This window comes from Meles meles, chromosome 18 (genome assembly GCF_922984935.1).
Source record: "Meles meles chromosome 18, mMelMel3.1 paternal haplotype, whole genome shotgun sequence".
Lineage (NCBI taxonomy): Eukaryota > Metazoa > Chordata > Mammalia > Carnivora > Mustelidae > Meles > Meles meles.
In genome coordinates, this window is record NC_060083.1 from 53,296,153 (window position 1) to 53,322,335 (window position 26,183).

At 36.8% G+C, this 26,183-nt stretch overlaps 1 protein-coding gene across 1 annotated transcript in view; it reads right to left on the reverse strand.

The window, feature by feature from the left end:
• The window catches only part of ABCA6 (ATP binding cassette subfamily A member 6), a 60,066-nt gene that overhangs the window by 15,422 nt on the left and 18,461 nt on the right, over positions 1 to 26,183 (reverse strand). The window contains exons 10-25 of the mRNA XM_045984737.1: positions 25,655 to 25,820; positions 23,327 to 23,385; positions 19,442 to 19,552; positions 18,884 to 19,059; positions 18,560 to 18,679; positions 18,181 to 18,319; positions 17,313 to 17,403; positions 16,049 to 16,188; positions 12,746 to 12,862; positions 11,555 to 11,735; positions 11,022 to 11,188; positions 8,472 to 8,605; positions 6,794 to 6,931; positions 3,089 to 3,196; positions 2,097 to 2,270; positions 1,556 to 1,669 (exon numbers count right to left, since the gene is read on the reverse strand). Coding sequence (XP_045840693.1) covers positions 1,556 to 1,669; positions 2,097 to 2,270; positions 3,089 to 3,196; positions 6,794 to 6,931; positions 8,472 to 8,605; positions 11,022 to 11,188; positions 11,555 to 11,735; positions 12,746 to 12,862; positions 16,049 to 16,188; positions 17,313 to 17,403; positions 18,181 to 18,319; positions 18,560 to 18,679; positions 18,884 to 19,059; positions 19,442 to 19,552; positions 23,327 to 23,385; positions 25,655 to 25,820 — 2,135 coding nt within the window. The remainder of the gene's footprint in view (positions 1 to 1,555; positions 1,670 to 2,096; positions 2,271 to 3,088; positions 3,197 to 6,793; positions 6,932 to 8,471; positions 8,606 to 11,021; positions 11,189 to 11,554; positions 11,736 to 12,745; positions 12,863 to 16,048; positions 16,189 to 17,312; positions 17,404 to 18,180; positions 18,320 to 18,559; positions 18,680 to 18,883; positions 19,060 to 19,441; positions 19,553 to 23,326; positions 23,386 to 25,654; positions 25,821 to 26,183) is intronic.

Here is a 26,183-nt window from a genome sequence, read left to right on the forward strand (position 1 = left end):
CCTCTGCTTGTATTCCCTCTCTCGCTGTCTCTATGTCAAATAAATAAATAAAATCTTAAACAAAAAAAAAGAATTTACCATGCACTGTTTGCTTTAATCCTCACAACGACTCCATAATGTGGTCATTCTTACTATCCCCTCCTTATATATGGGAAATTCAGGGTTCAGAGAAAGAAATAACATCCTCATACCACACAGTTAGTGAGTGACAAAGCTGAAATTCAAAACCCTATGTGGGTGTAATTCCTAAGTCTTTAGGTCAGAAGACTATACTGTTTTGTGGGACTCTTATGTAGGGGAATGTTGTGTGACTACTAAGAGAACTTACAGTTTGGGGGGAATGTGTAATCTACAAATAAAAAGCAATTGTGAATAAAACCCAGTAACTTGCAATCAAGTGTTCAGTCAGAGTACAATAAACATTTTAGACGGCAAATCCAAAAAACCTTTCTCATTTTGCAACCACCAGGATCTCTCTGCAAAGGTGTCATGTGATTATTCGTGTTGACGTTATTTCTCTCCTCTTGGTTTCCATGACATCAAGTGTCTAGTTTTTTCTCCCAGTTCCTTATTTTTGATAACTACAAGTCTATTGGTCGACTTAGCTAACAGGTCTTATTCTACTAAGCTTCCAATTTTCTTCTTTTGTGAGTTTTTTCCTCCTTTCTGATTCACTAGAACAAGAGAGGACTGCAGACCGCATCAAAGGAAACATAGTATCGCTCACGGTACTAAGAAGATCCACTACCATACTTTCACCATGTTTGAAAGGTACTTCCTTACCAGACAGGGACTAAGATACCAATGAAGGACCACACCCTGCGGGCCAGGAGAGTCCACTGGACTCTAGAAACAAATTAACAGCTGAGTGTGGCTTCACTTAGTGATGAGGGGGCCTTTCCTTCCAAATATATTCAAGATCACAAAAGAACAATTGCACTTACCATCATCTGATACATTTTTATATACGCTCTGTGAGTCCTAAGACTAGCATAGTTTAAATTTATACCAACTGCATAATGAAAGATCAATTATCACAGCACACATCCTGAACATCTATTTTAAATGAAATTATAAGTTCTTCGTATCAAGTATAAAATTATTGCACACTGGTTGAGGTCTCCGTGAAGATGTATGATTCAACCCCCTCAAATCAAGATGTTGATCAACATAAACTTTAAAACAGTACATCAGGAATGAACATAAGGTCTGAGACTTCAATTTTATTCTTGAGTCGTCCCTGATTTTTATGTGGTCTTAAACAAATACTCAACTTTTTTCCCTCTATAAAATGAGAGGAATTATACCAGATGCTGTTGCATATTTTTTTTCAAATCTGACATCAAATATTCCATAAGCATGTAGCTTTATGTGGTATAAAAATGCAATAGACAAGGACAGTGAAATAGATTTACATGTAAAAGACAAAGGGACAATAATTAAAAATTGTAAATGTGTATTAGACTGTAATATTTCTCAAGGCAAAGATGATTATATTTATGTTCCCCTGAAAGTTACTCTATCTCTCTGTTTATACGTTTGCATATGTACTTACAATATAGAAGCAAAATGACCAAAGGCCACTATTTTTTTTCCACTTGCGAGAAATAAATGATATCACATATGTCAAGAAGACAAGTGATGCTGCATAACCAAACCCAAATACAATCTGAAAATAATACAAATAATATCAAAGTCAAACACTGAAGTAGTAACAGAAGGAAACATTAAATTACACATATTTTTAAATGTCTTCTTTCAGGGGCACCTGTCTGGCTTTGTCGGTTAAGTGTCTGACTTTGGCTCAGGTCCTGATCTTGGGACCCTGGGATGGAGCCTTGCATCGGGCTTCCTGATCAGCAGGGAGCCTGTTTCTTCCTCTCCCTCTGCCCCTTCCCTCTACTCCTGCTTTCGCTCTCTCTCAAAAAAAATTAAAAAAATATTAAAAAAAAATTATTGCGCATGCACTTTGAGTTTTTTTGTTTTAGTTTATGTCAAAATAAAAATGAAAATGTCTTACTTATAGAAAGTATCAAATGTTATAATTTATCATGGAATTACTTGATAAGAGATTGTCTATATAATGTTTTACTTACCAGACTGAACACAATTCGACTTGTGATATAAATCTCTGTTATGTTGGCTATGTAAAAAATTAAATACATCAAAAGGAGAAGGAAAACGAAGAAGCTGATATCCACTACTGCCTGCCCACACCAGTAGGCAGAAGGGTAGAGGCCTGAAATCCATAGCTGGGACTTAGCTCTCTTCTGATGAGAAAACACAGGATATACACAGATCTAGTTGAAATCCAAATTCAAAACAAACACATTGAGAGAGATTTTAAGATAAATATAACCAAGTCAGTTTAAATCTTCTAACAATTTAATGATGTATATATTATTTGGAATTCGAGGTCTAAACAGCAATTCCATAAGGATGGTCATTGTGAAAATGAATATTGTTTTATTTTCTAAGTTTGATTCCCAGCACCACTTTAGCTCATACATAATGAATAGAAAAGCAGATCTCATAATAATCAAGGCATAAACTTCCTTCAAAAGAGATATTATTCTGCGACCAGAAGGACAATAAATTATCCATTATCCAAATATGTTATGGGGGTCACTGGCTCAGAATAGTGAAGGATGACTTCTCTAAATCTGATTTAACGGTTTTGCCTTGGACAACAGACATGACCAAATGCAAATATAACCAAAAAGGTTATTTGCCACAGTAGAAAGGGGATTTAAGTCTTACATCTTGTCCTCAATGTAAAAATCAATGATTTCTTCCTTTTCACTGGGAAATAATGTCATCAAAAGTTGTGTAATAGTCCCCTTTACAAGTATAGATTAATTTGAGTCCCTGTAAAATTACTGCATGTTTCCTGCAATTTCAAAGTAAAAAATATTTTGTGTTCTTAGAAGTAAAGTTTCTGACTCGACAGAAATAATGCTTAACTACATTATCTAAATCAGACATATGCTGACAGGTTTTTCTCACAGGAAAACATTTTGGACACATAGCATTTAAATCACAATTACTGGAGTTCCCGAAGTTTCTCATTTTTTTCCCCTTCTCTTACTTTGTAATCACTGATACTGCTCATGGAGATGTAAGGTGAAATGCTGCACACAACCCAAAACAAGAACATGGAACCTTCCGGCAGTCCAGTCCAGTAGATCACAAAGTTCTGCAAATATAAAAGGTATTTTAAACTTGTGACTACTTTAAAAAATGAAACAAATACTAATGTGCTCTATCACGTTGATTGATTGGAGGATGTCAAGCCACCCTTGCAGCCCAGGAATAAATCCCATGGGTTCCCTGGGAAATAATCCCTCTCATGCACTGTTGGATCCTCTTAGCTATATTGGTGAGAATTTTTGCATCCATGTTCATCAGGAATATTGACCTGTAATTCTCCTTTTTGGTGGGGTTTTTGTCTGGGTTTTGTGGATCAAGGTAATGCTGGTCTCCTAGAAAGAGTCTGGAAGTTTTCCTTCCATTTCTATTTTTTGAAACCGTTTCAGAAGAATAGGTATTAATTCTTCTTATAACAGACACGTGAAAAAATGCTCAACATTGCTCGGCATCAGGGAAATACAAAGCAAAACCACAGTGAGATACCACCTCACACCAGTCGGCGTGGCTAAAATTAACAACTGAGGCAACGACAGATGTTGGAGAGGATGTGGAGAAAGGGGAACCCTCTTACGCTGTTGGTGGGAACGCAAGCTGGTGCAGCCACTCCGGAAAACAGCGTGGAGGTTCCTCAAAAAGTTAAAAATAGAGCTGTCCTGTGAGCCAGCAATTGCACTACTAGGTATTTATCCGAAGGATACACACATAGTGATTTGAAAAGGTACATGCACCCCAGTGTTTACAACAGCCATGTCTACAACAGCCAAACTATGGAAAGAGCCCAGATGTCCATCAACAGATGAATGGATAAACAGGATGTGGTAGATATATATGTATGTGTGTATGTATATATATGTATACACATATGTATACATATATAGACACACATATACAATGGAATATTACACAGCCATCAAAAGAATGAGATCTTGCCATGTGCAATGATGTGGATGAAACTAGAGGGTATTACATTAAGCGAAATAAGCTAGTCAGAGAAAGACAAATACCGTATGATTTCACTTGTATGTGGAATTTAAGAAACAAAATAGATGAGCATAGGAAAGGTGGAGGAAAAATAAATAAGAGGAAAACAGAGAGGGAGTCAAATTGTAAGAGACTCTTAACTAAAGGAAACAAACTGAAGGTTGCTGGAGGGAAGGTGAGTGGGGAGATGAGTAGTTGGGTGATGGGCATTAAGGAGGGCACTGGATGTAATGAGTCCGGGGTGTCATATGCAACTGATGAATCATTAAATTCTACCTCTGAAACTAACAAAAATTAAAATTAAAGAATGAAACAAATACCAATTATCATAAAAATGTGCTTTTTGAAATACTGAAAAATAAAAATGAAAATGCATGCCTTAATTCAGTAACATCTATGCATGAGTGTGGGAGGGGAAATGATTTTTGATCATTTAACATGAGGCTTTAACTCCTAGTTTAAAAAAAAAAAAAGGAGGAGTAAAATGTAACTCAGGACCCACTTCAGGTTGTACACTGAGGAGAACTAAAATCAGAGTTTCAAAGATATCTTCCCACCCATGTTCCTAGCAGCACTATTTATAAAAGACAAGAGGCGGAAGCAATCCAAATGTCCACCAACAGATAAAGGGATAAACAAAACATGGTACATACATACAGTGGAATATTACTCAGCCTTTAAAAGGAAGGAAATCTTGTCATGTGTTACAACATGCATGAATTTCAAGGACATTATTCAAAAACCAAATATATATATGATTGTCCTTATATGAGGTATCAAAAGTAGTGAAATTCATAGAAACAGAAAGTAGGGTGATGATTGTCAGGGACTGGGCAAAGAGGACAATGGGATGTTCTTGTATGACAGATATGAGGTTTTCTGCAATATGAAAAAGTTTGAGAGATCTGTTTCACAATAATTGAACATGTCTGACACTACTAATTGCACACTTAAAAATGGTCAAGATGGTGAATTTTATGTCATGTGTTTTTGCCACAATGCAAAAAGTAGTAATTTGAGACTTATGATCCTGGAGAAACCGATCATTCTGGTCTCAGTAACAGCAGATCTTTCTCAGCTGACATAGCGATGGATATGTGAAGCCATCAGCAGCTGGTCGAATGTGCTCAGAAGCAACCCAGAGCTAAAAAGAAAACTTGATGCCCTTCAGACTGTGGGCAAGGAGACCAACTTTGAGTCACCATCCCCAAATCAGCGTCTGCCTGAGGTTGGGCCCCTGCTTTGGTACAGGACTGCTTGTACCTAATCACAGTTCAGCGGTGCCATAGCTTGTCTCAAAATTCTATATCTCAAAAATTCTATAGCTCTGAAGCTTTACTTAAGACTTTAGAGACTCCAAGGATCAATTCGAATGTTTCCTCAGGTATGAAAATCCATTACTGTCTTCATAAAAATGGCTGAGAAAAGAAGGGTGTGTGCCTCTGGGAATGCCTACGAGAGTCGCCAGGATCAAACTTTGAACCTCAATAAACAAGCAATGATATGAGGAAACTAAAAGACCAAGAAGGGTACCATCTATGCCTTTTAACTGCTGGTTGGTTCTACTTTCTGGAGAGTTCCCTTCAGAGCCCCCCCCCCACCACCACCACTCCAACCCTAGCACTGTCCCAGCTCGCACGGTCAGTGATGGCTTCGACTCATAGGTGCCTGTGTCCATTGCTGGCAGCTCAAGTATTACTGTCCATCTGCTCGTGCACGTACCCCCCGGCACCATGAATGCAGTGAAGCCCAAACTGAATTCAACCCCTTTGTCACAAAATGGGTTTCCTTTTCTGATGGGTCCATTTCTAATCCTATGCATTGCTCTTCCGGTCTCCTGGTTTGAAACCCTTTGAGTCACCTTTAGGAGATCCCTCTTGAGTATCAGGGTCTAACCAGAAAACCACTACTACCTACAGGCCTTCGACTAGAGAGAAAACACTCATGCAAGGTTGTGGAAAGATTGGAGAAGCCAAGGAAGATGAAGCAAGGAGACTGTCCCATCTGGGCTGGGGCAGGGTCGGGGGGCAAATGGAGGAAACACGGTGACTGGAGCCCAGGCTGCAGAGTCCTCCTGCTCTCCTGGCTCCCACTACTGCTTCTTGTCATCAAACCCAGGCTGTAGCCAGCTGACAAAACCCCAAAGATGCAGCCCGTGTGCATCAGACACCCCCACAACGCACACAACTACAGGTGGGTGAAGGAGGTAATCAGAAGGCACACGGCCGAGAACTGGCAAATTCTCCTTCGTATCAGTCTACTACCCATTTAGTCAATGAATGGTCCACCAACAAATTAGATTAGATTTACAAGATTCTAAAGCTGTTTTATAAGTATTCTTGATTTCCAATTCAGTTTACACGCCACCCCCCCACACACAACCTCACTCACACACTGTCCAATACACTTCCACCATCAAGAGTATATCTTTCCAGAAGCTTCTCTAGAAGACTATGACATAATATTGAAAAGTATTCCTCCATGAGTACTTGATAATACCAAGGGGGAAAAAATCATATTCTGTTAGATATAATGTTTAAAATGTCAGGACAAAAAATTTTTAGGATTAGCGACCAATGATGAATATTTAAAAGCTAAAGAGGGAAAACACAGGGTGCTTGCCATATTCTTAATTGCTTAGAATGAGAAATCCAGTACTTACAAAAGGATATGGGCTTCTCTCGATTCGAATATTTTGTGTGCAATTAAACATTCGAAGTAATCCGTTGCTAATAATATTCACAAGAATAGGAAAACAGTGCAGTCTCAAAGTATTGCAAGCAACTGAAAACCTGTAATCCTTTGAATAAAACAAAAACAAATAAAATACTGTCATTAAAGAACACAGAAAAATATTTTATATTAAAATCCCAGTACTGCCCCACTCTGTGTGACCATCCTCAAGTTAATGACCTTTCTGAGTGAGCTTCTGCTTCCTCATCTGTGAAAGGAGATAATAAGGATTTTTCTTACTATTACTCATTTTAGATCATTTTGTCCTTTTGCTGTTAAGGAAATTTCAAATAACGGAATAAAAAGGTAGCCCTGATAAGGAGACACAGTCAGCTTACAATGAGTAAGCAAAGGAACTCTGATTTCCTGGACAGGAGATGAGCAGAGCGGACATAAAATATTCATGGTTACACTGCCGGTGATCCATTTTTATGCTAAGACAATATTTACACTCTTCATGTTTATGAAAATGTTTATGCATGTCTCAAGAGGTTCAGTAGTGTTTATATATTCTATGGGTTCATGTAATAAATACATTAGATAACAAGGCACCTGCCAAGCAATGCAGTTTCCTACAGTTGGTACAAAGGGATTACTTTTTTTTTAAAACAAGGCTATATTAGTTTCTGACGTACGACAGAGTAAGACTGTGGTTTTTATGGTGTCCTTAGTTTAGATGGAACTGAATTCAGTGATGTATCTTATAAGGCTTTTATTTTGGTTTTTATTTTCCTTATAGCAAGAAATAATGAGGTTGCTTCCTTTAATGTGGCTTCCTGCTTTTCACTAGCTTTTTAAGTAAGACTCAAGAGTTTTACTTAAAATTAGGATGTATTTTTCAACAGCCTTGTACCTGGAATAATCTCTAGCCCTTGGACTCTTTACTCAAATTGAAACATGTTAACAGGAGACTGAGGACACTTTTATCTCAGAGATTTCTCGTGACTTTTATAATATTTAATGTATATTCTCAATACAGTTTACACTGAACAACACGGTTTGGAGCTACACTGTTCACTTATATGTGAATTTTTTCTGATAAACACAATACTGTAGTGTAAATGCGTTTCTCTTCCTAATGTTTTTAATAACATTGTCTTTTCTCTAGCTTACCTTATTGCAAGAATATAGTATACAATACGTATAACACACAGAGTGTGTGTTAATCAATTATTTATGTTATTGGTTAGGCTTTCAGTAAATAGTAGGCTCTTAGCAGGTAAGTTTTTAGGGAGTTAAAAGTAATATGTGGATTTTCAACTGTGCAGGGGTTCAGCACCCCAACCCCTGTGTTGTTTAAAGGTCAACTATATACAAAAAAATGTCTTTTGAGTAGTTAGCCATTGAAGAAAATTCTTTAAATTCATGGTTGGTACTTCTAAGGTCTAATATTTTATTGAATCTGAATAATGCAATTACACTTAGCTCCTTTCAAATGTAAAAATCATCTAATCTCAAAGTTAAGATTGAAAATGTTTTATAAAAGCTTATCACAGCTTATTCAATAATGACCCCAAATATTCTACATCAACTTGCTATATACTACCTGGGTTGACTGCCATTTAAAAACAGTTAAAAATGAAAGCAAAACCAAGACGCAAACATACCTTTTGTTTGCCAGAAACTATGATAGCTCCATTGTATGACAGGTCATCAGTGCCGTTTCTGTTTGCAAAGTCATCTACTTCCAGAAGTATGTTTTGATGCTTCACTGACTGTATAAAATCTTCAATATTTGATCCTAGCACAAAATCAATAACAGAAAGCCATGAAAAGCAAGAAGATATATGTCGAATTTTTAAAATAAACCACATACACAATTTGAAGTCAATATTTATGGAATATTATGTGAAGGCATGTGTCCTTGGGTATCACAATAATAATACTGGCTCATTCTACCATCTTCTATTTATCAAATCCTAATCTGTGATGAATTAGTTTATGATTCCATTTAGTGCAAGTTACCATGTGACCGTTAAAACAAAATCATTTAGGGGTGCCTGGGTGGCTCATTCAGTTAAGCATCTGCCTTCGGCTCAGGTCAGAATCTCAGGGTCCTGGAATAAAGTTCCATGTCTGGCTTTCTGCGCAGTGGGGAGCCTGCTTCTCCTTTTCCCTCTGCCTGCAGTTCCCCCTGCTTGTGCTCTCTCCCTCTCTCTGACCAATAAATAAATAAAATCTTTAAAACTAAACAAATAAAAAATAAATCTTTAGAAAAAAATATTTTACATACATATTACCTAAGTGTATATAAATATAGTAAGAAATGAAATATATGTAGTAAGAAATGAAAAGAAATATATATTTAATAAGATATATGAATATATGAAATATACATTTAGAAAGATATATGAATATATGAAGTATAAATATAGTAAGAAATGAAATGAAATACATATATTTAGCAAGAAATGAAATATATATAGTAAGAAATGAAAAGAGTGCCACTATCAGACCAAAGTTTTTGATATGCCCCTAAAGGAGAAAGCAGGTGATTGTTTGATAGGGAAATAAGAGCTAAGAAAACCCACAGCCTAGAGCACACAAGAGCTAACAATGACAAAGTTAAAACCAATGTCCAAGAAATGGAAACTCAGAGTGGACAAATTCAAAGGGCAAAGTGGGCTCCAAAGCCATAGCCATGCTCATTAACTGGTTAACCACTTCTGAAACAAAGTGACCACTGTTCTTTCCCCATGGTCCACATGGAACAGGCAGCAAGGGCCGTTGTCCCCAGTACACAGATCCCCAGATTTACTTTTTAAGAGATACTACTTGCGGAAAAGAGCAGGGCAAGATCTAGAGTAACTTTGACAATTACAAGGACAGGATGGAATGGAAAAGAAAAAAAGAGGACTCTCATTTTTTGGTCATTTGGACTTTGAAATGAAATTCATACTGGGGACATTCAGAAGGGGTTCCGGGATCATAAAGCAGGACCAAGCCCCAGATGAATCAGCATTCCCACCAGGTGGGAAAGGAACGCAAACATAGGAAACAAGCTTTCCATGCATCCACACTTCATCTCCACAGTCACCTAGGGTAGGAAACCTTCATGGTTACCCACATTCCCTTAGGCAAACAGGGATTCCCTGATTTAAAGAAACATATTACCAAGAATCATCATACTTGGAGAAAAGAGGAATAAGATGGCAGAGAAGCCCCAAACTTAAATCCCAAAATACCTCACAATTGAATACAGGGAAGAAAAATAAGTAAGTTAATCCAAGCATATTGTTCCTAGAGTAACTGGAGAGGAAAACATATACATGAGATGATAATAGATTGAAAAATAAAAATGAATAGGCTGACAATGACAGGCTGAAAATTTCTAGATCTTAGAAATAAAATACGTAATATGCAAAAATTTCCATTTTAAGGTAGCAGAGTGAATAAACTTACTTTCTAAAACCCAAATGGAAAAGAATGAGAGCAAAAAATTAAAAGACCACCTTTGTATAAAGAGGAGAATCCATCACCCTGAATCACAACTGTATATGAATATTTAATGGGCTGGGGTACTCATCTAGAGAGATTCATATGCTGAATATATACATGTATTTTACATCTTAGACAGAAACAAGTGCTTCTTCAAAGTTAAAGAGTTGGACAAAACCAATTACCCCTAATTTAGGTTAACAAGAGCATGAGTACCAAATTGTCTTAAGGAATCTTCTAAGGTCCTGTTGGAGGGGCATTGGGTATAAAAATTTTTTATTTATATGTTAATCATATAACATTTGTGTATAATATTATTTATAATATCTATTATTATTAATTATATCTATTGTTTGTGTGTAATATTTATGGAACAGGTTAGGCTGCTGTAACAAGGAGATCTCAAATAGAGTGGTTCAGTCAATCAATATACAAGTTTACTTCTCTCTCACATAATAGCTTAGGGAGGTGAGGTAGATAGGAGAATCTGCTTTAACCAGGTTATATAGAAACCCACGCTCCTTCTCTCTTGTCCCACCATCTCCATCATCTCCAAAATCAGAAATATGCACAGTACCTCCCCTATTTTCAATAAATATTTTCTATAAATATTTTCTATGAATGAAGCCTAAATACATTATTTTCTTGTCTTATGATTTGCTTTCTTTTCCCTCTACATAAAAATAACTTATTTCTGGATTACAATTTTTTCTCTTCACCTGTGTTATTGATGATCAATAAGCTGGTACGGGGATCTTCTGGAGGTTGTCCAGGAGAGAGGAAATACAGTTCAGATTTAAATTCCCAATCACTCTTTTGAATTAATAGGGCATAAATTATCTTTTCCACAATCAAAGGGAACATTGCAATCCCAAATACCAAGAGTCTACCAATAAAGAGAAAATAACCACATTAATCTGAAGCAATTTCATTGATCGTCAGACTTTACACAGTCTATGCCGGCCATGAATATAGGTGCTGCAATTTTGAAAGTCAGGCCTTCGCACCCCAGACAGTACTAAAGGCAAGGCTATATAAACACAAGGCGATCAAACTACGAAAACTAAGCAGCCCTGTTTATAAAGCTAATTAAATGGTACCATGCAAGCATTCCTACGGTTAGTAAAATGAAATGTTGTGTTTACCCATCTCCTGGCAAGAATTTTGGGTAGTATGTTCTAGTTTTAAATTCTCTTCTGGTTTAACCCTCCCTTGAAACTCACTAACGAAATCACAGTCCTCTATTACTCACAGAATCAAAAGGTCTTTCTTTCCACGCTTTAACTTTAAGAAACGGAGCCGTGCTATTGCGCGCAGCTGCATTCTCCAGAGGCCCCTGTCACTCGCAGCCTTCTGCATTTCAGGGAACGAAGAGCAAGCTGGCTTTATTTCATGTAGGTTTTCTGTGCCTCTTATCTCCGCGTGTTCAAAATCTACACACACACATGCGCACACGTTATTAAGGCCATCCTTGGACATCAGAGTTTTCTCTTTCCCATAACACTAGAAGTTGTTTTACAATGGTTACAAAGCAAACAATGTAAAAAACAAATTAAATTTATAATCTCCACTTTCAATAAACTCAATGATAAAATATAACTAAATTCATACCCAAAGAGGAATTCAGTAAAGGGTGACCTTGTTATGCCTTAGCCTTTGAAAGGCATAAAAGGTCATATGTAACAATATTCTGAGGGATTTCAAGAAACATTCTCCATAGAAAGAGTCAATCATTGATGCCTGAATGTCAGCTATAAAGCTGTTGATAATTTCAAAATGTGGGCGAACGGTTACCAGCTCTAAAGTCACCAGACCTGTACCTGATTCCCAAATACATGACTTATAAGTGGCATGATTTAGGACCAATCACTTAACCGAAGCATCTAGTTTCCTCCTATGTAGAATGATGCCAATGCCTTTTGTTGGAAAGATTGTTGTAGAAAGATAATACACTATATCCACACATTGATCAAAGATGCCGGGTAGAGGCTCTGAAAATGATTGTCCTTCTTACTATTACAACCCATTAAAATATACAGGAGACAATGCTAGCATTTTCTCCATTATGACCTTAGTGAAATTTTCTACATGAACAAGCTAGGAGCAATTTTTATAAGAAATATCTGCTCAGACTTCATGACCTTGATTGAGAGCCTTTCACATCCTCAGCATATCCAAGAAGCAGTGACCATCTGGGGATAGGAGAAAACTGCTGAATTAGGAAGCAAAAAGTCTGCGAGGACAAATTTATTATATCCCAAAAAGGAATCTGTGTTCAGTCCTAGTAATGATGTTAGGAAACAATACAACCTTTCCCAACATTAGTCAGATTTGGAATTATTCACACTCCTGAGTGTAAATCATGTATAAAGAATTATAAAATACCAAATTAATACATGATTATTTGGAAATTGATTTTCTGTTAGTCATACAATGCATTTACCTTGTCCAATAGCTGATATTCCTTCCAGTTTCATGAAGACGTCATTCAGAGTTGACATGGAAATGTCATAACTCATCACACCCTGGCCAGAACACTTATCAAGCTCACTGAAAAGGTCTAAGGCAACAGACCAGAACAGATACATTTTTCAATATCACACTGATAACAAAACCCAGTAAATTAACACTTATTTAAAAGGTAATCCAAAATATTGTTCAGAAAATAGATGTTTTTGGGATATCACAGTAAGCAAAAGAAAAATTTTATTAGAATGTTCTTCTCTGAACTGAGTATGTCAGAACTTTCCTCTCTACCCTCAAACCATCAATACTCTATTTTATATTCCCAACTCATGAACTTCCAGAACACTTACTTCTTTGAGGAAAGATGAACAATCAGAAAGAACATCATCTTCTCACCTCCACACAAAGTAATGTTAATTTCTACCTGTATTCTGAGTTTTGGTTCTGTATGAGTGGACGAATTAGAGCTGCTCCCACCAAAGCCTACCTTTTGGACTTGTGTTCTGAATCCTATTCCATTCAGGTACCTCAAGGACCTCCTCAATTAATCTCTCCTGCCCTTCTCTGTGTCATCAATTTCTTCTACATGTACTGGGCCATCCCAAACAGCAGGAAAAATGCTCTAAGTTAACCCAGTAAACAAACACAAGTAACAACAAAAGCAAAAACCCAGTCTCCCTTCCCCACTGGCCACCCACTACACACTTGCACCCATGGCCCAAGGATTTGTCTACTTCACCCCCTTCAATTCGTCATATCCTATTTAACTAAACCCCCACGAATCGAAATGCTATCTCTATCCCTCCACAGAAAATGGTCTTCTCAAGGTCATCAACAATTCCACATTCTAAACTCAACAGACAAGAGCTTTTTAAATATTCTTTTAGCTCTCCCTCTCTCTTTTTCTCCCTCTCTCATTCAGGGACATTCAAAACTGTTGACTACTTCATCCTTCTACAAACATTGTCTCTCTTGAGTGAATAAAAACATACATATTTTTTTGTTTTTCTTTCAAGGTCATTGCGGGGGTGGGGGGGAATCTTGATTTCCACCATTCTCTGACCCATCCTCTACTTTCTCCTGAGGGCTCAGTCCTGGATCACCTTCTCTTTCCATACATTCAAATCCAATCACTTTGCATGAATTCCATCTGTAAGCTAAGATTCCCAAATCCAACCCTTACTTTGAGTATTCTCTGATTTCCAATATCCTATAACCAACTGTAACCCTAGCCACTTAACATCTCCACGTTGAAGTCTAAAAGCATCTCAAAGCAAACATTTCTAAAATAGAACACTAATTCCTCTTTCTCCATCCTAACTGTCTCTCTCAACATTTTATAACAAATGACACCATCTTCCACCTGGTGACTTGAGCCAAAATTCTAGAAGTCCCTCTGGATTTTTCATCCATCTTTCAATGGGCACCATGGTTGCACGACGACCATCATCTTTCACCTGTAAGTCTGAAATGGTCTATGGCTGGCCTCCCAGAATCTACTCTTCTTCTTCTATATCCAGAGTGCTCTTTTGTAGCCAGAAAATGAAAATATGAGTCACATCACATCAATGCCCCATTTAATGACTTTCAGTGGTTTCTCAGTGTATTTAAGATAAAAGTCAAACACCACAGGGCGGCCTCTAAAGCTGTATGCTCGAACCTCTATCTATCCCTACAACCTTACCCATCCCCACTTGCCAGTCTCCTCCTGCACTCGCTACATTCCAGACATCTCTTTCCCTCCCTCTGCACCGAATGTTTTTGATGGTTTTCTTCTTTTGTACTCCTGGCACTCTATATAAACCCCAGCCTGACACTGGTTTTCTCTCTAAATCATATGACCTTGTTTATTATTGCATCATACAATCATAATATAACTGGGCTTATTGTGTGTGTCCACTTCTCCCCACCCAATAGAATGTAACCTCGGTGAGGGCAGGAACTCAGATGTCTTATTTAACTTGGTATCATGAGTGTCTCAAGCATTGAGTTTTATGTAATAGGTTCCCCATAAACATTGATATTACACTCCATATTTCCGATAGGACGTAAGAATGCCACTGGACTTGCAGAGGTCTAGGGTCAGCATAAAGAGACTGCCATAGACCAAAACATTAACACCAGGAATTCTGATGGGACATGTTCTTATGGTGGTAACAACACATAACTCATTATTTTCCTCCCCCAACCGAAAAAAGGCTAGTTGTAGCTCATTGGAGAGAATGACATGGTATATGCCTATGGATTTGAGAATACCACCTTGCAGCTCCTGAAGAGAGCTGCCTTATTTGGGGGTCAGACTAAATCTGAATCCCTGAGTAGTTGCTTAATAAGATTGAATCATACAAAGCAGCCTCTTTTAAATCAGGGCTGCGAAGAGTTAAACCTTTAATAAACCCAATGTTTAGACAAAAAAAAGAACATTTTTATAACAAAAAAGACAGATATATTTCCTCATTTGTGAGACAGGGAAGACTATAGCACCTACCTCATAGAATAGTTGTAAGACTAAATGAGTTGATGTAGAGGAAACCATTAGGAACAGTGCCTGACTCATAGTAAACATTGTACAAAGAGTTAGTTGTTATTAGAATTACTTATCAATCAAATCCTAGGTTGGGACTGATGCTCAGCAGACTGGGAACCTATGGTGAATACTTTTGTAGAATAAATAAACTATGGTTTTCTTCTGCAAAATAAATATATACACAATTAAAATATAAAAGGGAACCTATAGCAGACACCTTGTGCTCCACACCCATCCCTTCTGTACTCATACACAATAAATCTGCTTACTAACCCCTGCCTGAAGGCGTTTTGTTCTGGGCTGTGAAGTATGCCAAACTCGTGTTGAGCACGTGCCATCTGGGTTAGAAAATTAATGCTCCTGAAAGCATCTCTTAACCAATAAAGGGTGGAGAGTGTCAAATATATATCCCAGCTTTCTCACTGCTCTTGTGACATAACTCTGAGCCCCTTGCTCACTTATTCACTTATTTACTCCAATGGTATTACATCTCAGTTTCGTATTGCAACCATCCGCTCGATAATGCAAACTCCCGTAGCCTCCTTCACTTCTCAATCTCATGTCCCCATTCCCTCCCGGTGTTTCTAGGTATCAGTTACCAAAAAAAGGTGCACTAAAGTCCTCATTTCAAGTTCTGCTTTTTAGAGAACCCAAACTAAGACAAAATCCAAACCCATTAAGTAACGAAAGCAATAATAACGAGGTGAACACTTGCTCCCAAATTTCATACCATCATAATCGTATTTCAGTTACCTGGAAATTTATTTGTCCTTTCCATGGGCAAAGTATACACAAGCTTTTCTTTGTTTTCTGTTTTTAATTTAGCATCAGGGATGTAATGATTAATGAAGGATGTTATTTCTTCTGGATCACATACTTCATTTCTGTACAAACTAATATTTAAAAGAAAAGATCATTGATTTATATTTTCTCTACTGCTATTACAAAAGCAGGGCTCTTACTGAATACCTAACCTTTGAGTACTACTTTACCTGCCTTTAGGGAACAAACAAAATGAGGAAATAACAACAACATCAGAAGTAATAATAATAATACCATCAGTTTGAAAAATCTTATGATCTATACGGAGGAGCTGCATAAATTCAGAACAACTACAAATATACAAACACATGCATGCTGGAAGGGAGACTGTCTTTCAAATAGGAAGCTAAATAGAGCAAGGGAAGAATATTAGGCAGAAGAAATTGCTTAGGGAAAGTAATTACACCAGATTGTGTGGATATCAGGAATTAGTGACTAATAGGGAAGTTTGGCCTACATGCATGTTTTGTTTGGCCATAGGGTTCTTGGTTTGGGTTTTTTAAAAATACTTATCACCTGCACACACTGTCTTATTAGCTACAGTGCTCTTAACTCTCTCCCACTTTTGATACTAGCTTCTGAAATTATTTGATTTTGTGCCCAATGCAAGAATGAAAATATGTTACAGGACTGTACGGATCAGCTGAGGGAAATGGACAGTGGGAAGAAGAGAGAGATTGAGGATGCGCAGAGCAGGTACCTGGAAACGTGGTCCATGAAGTAGCCTTGCTGGGATCTGGGAGCCTAGGCTTAGAACTTGGACATTCTGCTTATCCTTAGCATTAACAAAGATACAAGGAGGCAAGAAAAACATTTGGGAAGCCCTAGCCAAGAGTTTGGCAAAGATGAAGCATAAAGTCAACTGTCCCTCATAATTATCTGTCTTTTGAAATTCCAGTATTGAAAACATGGGGCACCTGGGTGGCTCAGTCGGCTAAGCATCTGCCTTCTGCTCAGGTTGTGATCCTGGGATTGAGCCCTACATCTAGCTCCCTGATCAGTGAGAGCCTGCTTCTCCCTCTTCCCCTGCCCCTCACCACCCTCCACTCTGCACTTTCTCACTCTCTCTCTCTCTCAAATAAACAAATAAAATCTTTTTTAAAAAAAGCATATATATGTACACACACACACACACACACACACACACACATATATATATATATCATGTATATATATATATATCCAAAGTCTTTACCTTAAGTGATATCCAAGACCCCATCTTCTCTTCAAAAAGACAGAAGACCCTGCACACTTCAGTCTCCCATTGGACATGATCACTTTTCTATCTGATTAAAAGGAAGCAAGAAAGAAAAGTTGATGGTAGTCATTTCTTCACTCTCTAGAAAATATAGGTGAGGAGCCAACGCTCAGATTTCCAAAAACAGAAGTGCTCTATAGAAAATACATGTATCTAGGGGCGCCTGGGTGGCTCAGTGGGTTAAAGCCTCTGCCTTCAGCTCAGATTGTTATCCCAGGGTCCTGGGATTGAGCCCTGCATCAGGCTCTCTGCTCAGCAGGGAGCCTGCTTCCCCCTCTCTGCCTGTCTCTCTGCCTACTTGTGATCTCTCTCCATCAAATAAATAAATAAAATCTTTTTTTAAAAAAAATAAATGTATCTAACATACATTAAACATTTTGAAACACACATTAAAATTGATGCATTTAAAATAAGCTTATGAGTTCCAGTCTATTTCTGTGCCCTCCAAAATTTCTTGAAAAAAACAAAAACAAAAACAAAACAAACAACAACACAGAAATTACATTGCCACATCTTCCACTCCATATTCTAAAGAATACGTGGTTATTTTTCAACCGTATACTGATTTCAATGCTTAAGTTAATTGAAAGCTAAAAAAAAAAAAAAACCCTACAATTTTTTATTCGCGGTTATAATCTAGCGAATGTACAGCCAGTGAGGAATTCTAGAGGGGGATTCAACTTGCCATTCCCCAGACTGCTTTGAAATGGAACACACACAAAAGTCATGGGAGCACAGTGCTTATTTTAGAAATACACATTTCCCAATTTCTTTATTACAAAACTGAGATAAAACCAATAATTACCAGCCAGGATGTCAGCCTCATCCATGAGATTGGTACTCAAGAGGATTACACGGCCTGCTTTGTGTTCCTTGAGGAAGCTCCACACTCGATGCCTTGAAAAGGGATCCAACCCAGCAGTTGGTTCATCTAATAGCAAAATCTACAGAGGATGATAATGTATAAAATATAGCTCTCTCACACTGACTCTTCCCACACGGCAGCATGGATAACAAATGGAAACTATCCAGCCATTTAGGTCCTATATACTTATAATCGTAGTTTTAAAGCAGATTCTCTCTTGATGCATTACAATGAAATCTCTACCACGTTTAGGGTTAAAAGAAGAGCTTGACTTTTTACCAATCACTCTGTATTCCAAGGCATGCAGAATCTCACTTACTTGAGGATCTCCTAAAATGGCAATCCCAAAGGTCAGCTTTCTTTTCTGTCCTTCACTTAAATGTTTAGCAAGGTTGTCCTGAATGTTTTGTATGTTCAATTCTAATAAAATTCTTTGTACCTATGCAAGAAAATACACAAAGCTTAAAATCCAGGCGATTCATATGATACAATTTTAACTATCTGTTACACCAGATAGTTATTATAGGACCTCACTAACAAAGTTGTATTCATAACAGGGCAGGTAAATTACTAAGGCAAATTCTGATTAAGTCATGATTTAACTTGGCAAATTTAGCTTGTTAATCCAAGCATAAGCATTTACCTCTTTTTCTACTTCCTGTGGCTGAATCCCTTTTATTTTAGCAAACAGCCTGAGGTTTTCCTTCACAGTGAGTATGTCAAATTGAACGTTGAATTGAGGACAAACACCAGTTATCTTTCTGATTTCCTCCAAGTCTTGCATTTCAGAGATATTTTTATTATAGATGGTAACTGATCCTAAAAATAGAAGTTGAAAATAATTTAACATGGGCAAGATAATATATTTTATTAATGCTTAGAGATCTTATTCAGGAAAATATTGGCATATATTCACAAATATCTAAAATAATGACTTCACAATTTATTAACAACTATGAATAAATCTTAACATATCTATGTTCAGGGTAGCATATATTTTCTCTGGAATATCACATAGCAATGGGATAAGGCTAATGATTTTTATAAAAATTTGTGAAATACAAAGTACAGTCAAAATCCTGTAGTCTGGTAAACGATGTTAAAGAAACATTATTTTCTCTTAAGCACTTTCACCTTAAAATAAGAAAGGCAACACATGACCTCTAGACATCTTGCCTTTGAGAAATTTCTTTTTGCTCACCTTCTGTTGGAACAGACAACCCATTAAGGATGTTTAGCAATGAAGATTTGCCAGCTCCGCTATGACCCAGAATTGCTGTGATTTGACCTTCATATATGTCAAAGAGCAAGTCTGTTTTAAAATAAAATGTTAACATTATAAATAAGAGGGCATTAGAAAGAGCTGGTTCCAAAAGCAGAACAAAAAATTTATTTAGCTGTATATTCTCAAGCTTAAAGCATATAATATCCAGTATTTTTCCGGCTGCTAAAATAATAGTTATTGTAGAATATTTCTGAAATAAATACAACCACTTAAGAAGATAAACTTAACTGTAATTTCAAGTATTAACATTATAATACACTTACTTCCAGTGTATACAGGTGTTCATATATGAACATGTAAATATATATATATATATATGGATTTTTATCATACTCTATTTTTTCCTAGCTTACATTTTCAAATGTTAAATGATGAACATTTTTCATGGCATTAACTATCTTTTAAAATATATTCACCAAAAAATGTATATTTTCGCCTGTTATAAATGTTCTATTCTCCTATTACAAACATTTTGCCTTTACAGGTCAGTAGAAAAAAATTATTTATCTAAGAATCCTTTATTATTTTTTGTTTTGTTTACCATCAAGTGAAAACCAAACTCTGTTATGAAAAGTTGTTGGATGAAATTCTAATACATTATATCTGAGAGATCAGGTTCCTTCAATTAAATTATGTGACCTACTTTCAAACATTATTGAAATTAATTAACAACTGGGATGAATTCCAGTTCATCCGTTTTCTAACTGGATGATCTTGGATAAACTAAACACTGCAAAGTTCACTTTAATCAGCTATTAAAGTGCTGGTAATAATAATTACATTTAAAGAGAAAATTTTTCCTATTGTAATCCAATCCATTAAAACCCTCACTTATAATTTGACTAAAAGATTCTTTAAAAAATTAGAAAAATTGGGGAGGGGAGGCGAACCATAAGAGACTATGGACTCTGAAAAACAACCTGAGGGTTTTGAAGGGTCAGGGGTGGGAGGTTGGGGGAACAGGTGGTGGGTGATGGGGAGGGCACGTTTTGCATGGAGCACTGGGTGTTGTGCAAAAAGAATGAATACTGTTACGCTGAAAAAAAATAAATAAAAAAAAAATAAAAAAAAAAATTAGAAAAATAAGCTCAAATAATTATGAAAAGTTAAAGAAAAGCAAGATATTACTCTTGACTACATGGTATTAAAATATGTTGGAGAAGGGGGAGCCTGGTGGCTCATTTGGTTGGACATCTGCCTTCAGCTGAGGTCATGATCCCATGGACCTGGGATCAAGCCCTGAGTTGGGCTCCCTGCTCAGCAGGGAGTCTGCGTCTCCCTTTCCCTCTGACCCTCCCTTCTCACTTGCTCACTCTCTTTCTCCCTGTATCTCTCTCTCAAATAAATAAAATCTTTAAAAAAAATTTGGAGAACTATTATAATTAAAATAACATGTTAGTAATACAGTAACCAGTGGAATAAACATCATAATTAAAATAATGTTACTACTCCAGAATACACTGACTGATAGAAGGCAAAAGAAGCCCAAGACAGAGCAAAGTAAACATAAAATAAAGATAAATGAAACAATCTTTTAAATTCATCAAAAAGATGAATTAATTAACAAATAATATTGGGATAACTAAATGAATAAATTTTATATTTACTGTTTTTAAATGGAAAAAAATTGGTGTTTTCCAGGGTGAGAGAAAAGTGATGATATCTATCTTGGAACTGATCTATATTAATCAGAAAAAAATAAATATAACCCTCAGTTTCTTCATCTGCAAAATGGGAGAGATACTATGTATCTCATAGGATTAAATGAAAAAAATCACTTATCATAGTTGCCAGAACACACTAAGTACTCAATAAACTTCAAGTGTTTGTTGGTATTATTATTGTTGTTATTTTTAATTATTGCTATCCCACAAGTATATAAATTTTTGTAAGCTTGAAGGGAAATGATTTGAAATATGAATAAGGAGGTTAAAAATATAGTCCTTTTGAGTAATCTGCTCTTAGATATTTCTATTCAGAAATTATGATTTTACAAAGATTGAATAAGAAGGCTCATGATAGAATTTTTTTATGATAATGAATAACTGGAAACAAGCTAAATTGTGCACATGATTGTAAGTCAATCAAGGTAGCCATACAACAGAGTCCTGTCAGCCGCAAAATAAATCAAGCAGAGAGAGTCAAGTTTCATATGGTTTCACTTATTTGTGGAGCATAACAAATGACATGGAGGACATTGGGAGATGGAGAGGAGAAGGAGGTTGAGGGAAATTGGAAGGAGAGGTGAACCGTAAGAGACTATGGACTCTGAAAAACAACCTGAGGGTTTTGAAGGGGTGAGGGTGGGAGGTTGGGGGAACCAGGTGGTGGGTAATAGGGAGGGCACATATTGCATGGAGCACTGGGTGTTGTGCAAAAACAATGAATACTGTTATGCTGAAAAAATAAATTAATTAATTAAAGAAAAAAAAAAGAATCCTGTCAGCCATTGAAAGATAGGCTATAGGTAAGGACGTCAAAGTGTGTTCCCAAAGGTGTTCCAAAGCTGCTATAGGAATTAGCTGCGTGGGGAGAAGGTGGAGAGAGTAAAGCTCCCCCCTTACTTCCCAAAGAGCAACGGTAACTGGTGATTTCATATGGTTTTCCATGCACTAATATTCATTGGCTTTCTTTTTTTCTTTTTTTTAAGATTTTATTTATTTATTTGACAGACAGAGATCACAAGTAGGCAGAGAGGCAGACAGAGGAGGAACGGGAAGTAGTCTCCCCACTGAGCAGGGAGCTGGATGCGGGGCTCAATCCCAAGACCCTGAGATCATGACCTAGCTGAAGGCAGAGGCTTAACCCACAGAGCCACTCAGGCACCCGCATTTGTTTTCATTTTGAAAATTTTTTAGAAGATCTCTATATGTAAAAAGTAGTTCGTGGTTATTGATGAGTACAGAAATAGTGCATCATGTGCTCTGGAAATTGAAATGACAAATTTAAAAAATACTTCAATATATCCTTGGCTAAAATTAAAGAAAGAAACCACAGATCTGGATGGCATTGGAGGGGACAAACCTGAGGTGAGAATCAATTTGCTGGCAAGGGTACAGGAAACTCTCAGAGTGAGAAATGATCTCAGAGGACTATATAAGGTCTGAGTTAAGGGGCACTCTCTTCCAGAAAGTAAATGTGAGGTACATGCCTCGGATGGAGAACCCTCAACCTTAGGGGAGGCTCTTCTTTTGTAACTTTTAAGGCTTCCATCTCTTGTAAAATTCAATTACATTCTCCCTAAAAACTATTATTAATAAAAGCAAGCTGCCCTCTATGAAATGTAGCCACTAACTTGGAGGCTTACTTAAATGTTTACTATAGAAAACTGTATTTGTTAGAATTTACTATTAGATACATTGGCTGATTCAAAATTATAACTTTGTTTCCCCTGGGGATAGTGACATAAGATATAATTCACAGTCTATGGTGTTACTCATCTCGTTTTAGTTAATCTCACCAGTACACAGAAACTATGTAGACTCCCTGGGTGGTATAAAAAATTATCAATTTTAAGGCTAAACATTCTTTCCTCACAGTGCAAATAAAACATAACATGGTTTTTAGCAAACTCATCTTTAAAAACAAAGTGAACTCACACTTTTCATTGCGTCACCCCATTCTTGGAAATTGATAGATGCATGAAACATCTAGAAGGATTTATAGCCAGATCTTAATCATTAATCTCCAAGGGGCAGAGTTAGATTGTTTGGATCGTTTTCTTTTTCTGTTTTCACATGGAATTTCCTCCATTTTTTTGTAATAAAGAAGTCAATGAAACAATGAAATGTTTGTCTTTACCTTTCAATGCTTCCATTTTCCCAGACTTGCTGGTATATTCTTTTTTAACATTTCTGATTCTGAAATGACAGAAGTGGTGTTTACTCAGCCAACACAGAAATAAGTCGGGATCGGGAACAACCCCAGTTAAAGTGAGAGGTACATCAACGTCTTTATGTGAAATAAGAGATGGTATATCCAGTCTACTCAGAAAGACAAAGATTATTTTCGATTAATCGTTTCCCCTAAGAGGCTAAATAAAAGAATCTCTTTGAAAAGTTCAATTAAATGATTGGGAGGGAGACAAACCATAAGTGACTCTTAAGGTCACAAAATAAACTGAGGGTTGCCAGGGGGAGGGGAGTTGGGAGAGGGTGATGGGGTTATGGGCATTGGGGAGGCTATGTGCTATGGTGAGTGCTGTGAAGTGTGTAAACCTGGCCATTCACAGACCTGTACCCCTGGGGATAAAAATACATTATATGTTTATAAAAAAATAAGAAATAAATAAAAAAATTTTTAAAAAATGATTCGTGTTCTGCTTAGAAAAGGAGAATACTTTGGAATTATTCTTACTTTCTTCCTCTAGCCTTAGAATATTTGATGTGTTCTACTCCGAACAAAATCAGCTCATTTATCTGCACTCATTAACTCTCCCCTCCCACCCTCTCCCATTCCCTCCAAACTTGCTCATTAATCAGACCCTCTGTCACCCGCATTTTCTATCGTTCCCTCTCTGATAGCTTCTCTTTGGCCTGTCACTCTGCTTTGGATACAATCAGATTTCGCTCCTCCCCTTATTGTAAAACATTTTACAAAATAAGACTATAAATTTGCCACATCTACCTTCTCACTCCTCACTTTTTCCTCAGTCACTCTGGCTTCTGAGTCCATTACTGTAGTGAGGTAACATTGCAACAAAGACTTTTCTATCCTTACTTACAGAATAATGATGTTGGTGACACTGTCCTTGTTAAAAGTGTCTACATTCAAGTTACCTATATTCAAGTTAACATTGAACTTACTTGTTTCCCTCCTACCTTTCTAAATGTCTATTATTATTATTATTATTATTATTATTATTATTATTATTATTTTCAATTAGCCGGTATATAGTACATCATAAGTTTTTGTCGTAGTATTCAATGATTCTTTAATTGCATAAAAACCCAGTGCTCATCCCAACACATCCTTCTCTGTTTCCTTGGAAGGTCCTCTTCATTTGCCAAATACATCATCTTGGTCTTCCACAGGGTTCTCCATGTACATTCTGGTCTTCTCAACTCTAGATCCTCTTGATGAGTTATCTTACTGATTCTTGTGGTTTTAACACCAACCTAAAGTTGACCCTATCCTTTTCCCTGAGCATTAGACTCCCATGCCTAAAGGTTTCATCTGAATATCACATGAGCGTGTTCTCTAAATGACTGATTACCAAACTTGAATGCATATTAGAATCCCAAAGGAAACTAATGCAGGACAAGGCAGGAACCAGGTTTGACAGATGAGAAATGTCATGACTACCTAAGATCAGTGCATCTTCAAATTCAGGGGGAAACAGAATTGAGCCCCCCTTTTCTCTGAGCATGAATCAAAATGAAGGTAAGGAAATTTATTCAACCATGGGTCACCAAAGGATCAGGAAATACAAAAAAGAAAGACTTAAAAGGTGTTGAATCTGACAGGGTGTTTTATCTCTGTCTTTCTTTGAACAGGGACACACCCATTCGGCTTTATTTTAATAAAGAAGCTTCCATTAGAACCACCAGTTTTTTGGATTTCAGAGATGAAGATAGCCGATAGCCATTTGTTTGGGGCAGACATCCTGCCTATGTTCTGGGAATATTGCATGAATGAGCTAAAGTTACAGGAATGGATAGTTGTGCAAACAAATATCCCCAGAGAAGGAAAAATTGGAAGGGGGCTAATAGTTGAGAGGGAGCCAGTTGTGAATAAAAAATAGATATTTTTACATAGGCAAAATAATGATTCTGGGTAGAATTCTGCATGAGTTCCTCAATACTGCCAGATGTGTATAGCTAACAGCTGGCTAGGGAAAGAGGAAGTTCTCATTGGTTATAAAGGGGAGAGCACCTGTGGAAAGGAGAATCAACACAGAAATAAGGAGGAAGACAAAACGGAGGGTGATGTCATAGCATTATATGGAGCGAAGCAAAAATAATTTTCCTTTTAGGAGCAATCAGGAGACATTGGTGGTCCCATGGAAGAGTTTAAAGTAACATTCACAAGGGCAAATTTGTTCTTTGATATTTTGCCCAGGCTCAGCCAGTTGCTGTTGGTCAATAATTCATTTGCCTTACACCCATATGTGGCTACAAGTGTGATTACCTGATGGCCTCTTTTCCTTGGAATTCTGGAGCTACTGGTTCAAAACAGTCTTCAGAGGGAGGCTCAGATTCTATTTCTTTCTCGATGACCTTATTATTAATCCTCTGGTGTTGGAAACAAGATGAGTTCAGGAAAAATAATGGAGAATAATGGCGCTCATCCCCATCTAATTAGTCAAAAGGCAATAAAATATTGGATCAGTCACATTAGAACAATGAGTAAAGAAGACTTATTCAGAACCGTACAGAGTATCTGACTTTTAAGCATCATAGAGAAATTCTTTTCTTCCTAACTTCCTATTACTGAAAAGAAAACTTGTCATGAAACAAACAACAAAAATTCAAAGGAAATAACATGTTACCACCAAAGTTAAACAGTATAATAGAACTTTCAAGAAAGTATATATAAGCCAAAGTTCTGAAAAAATGTAATAAAAGGGTATTTAGAATGAGTGAAACCAAATATTTGGGGGGAGAGCCCTTAACACAGCACATAAAAACAACTAAAACATGTTTGTGAACTTAAATCA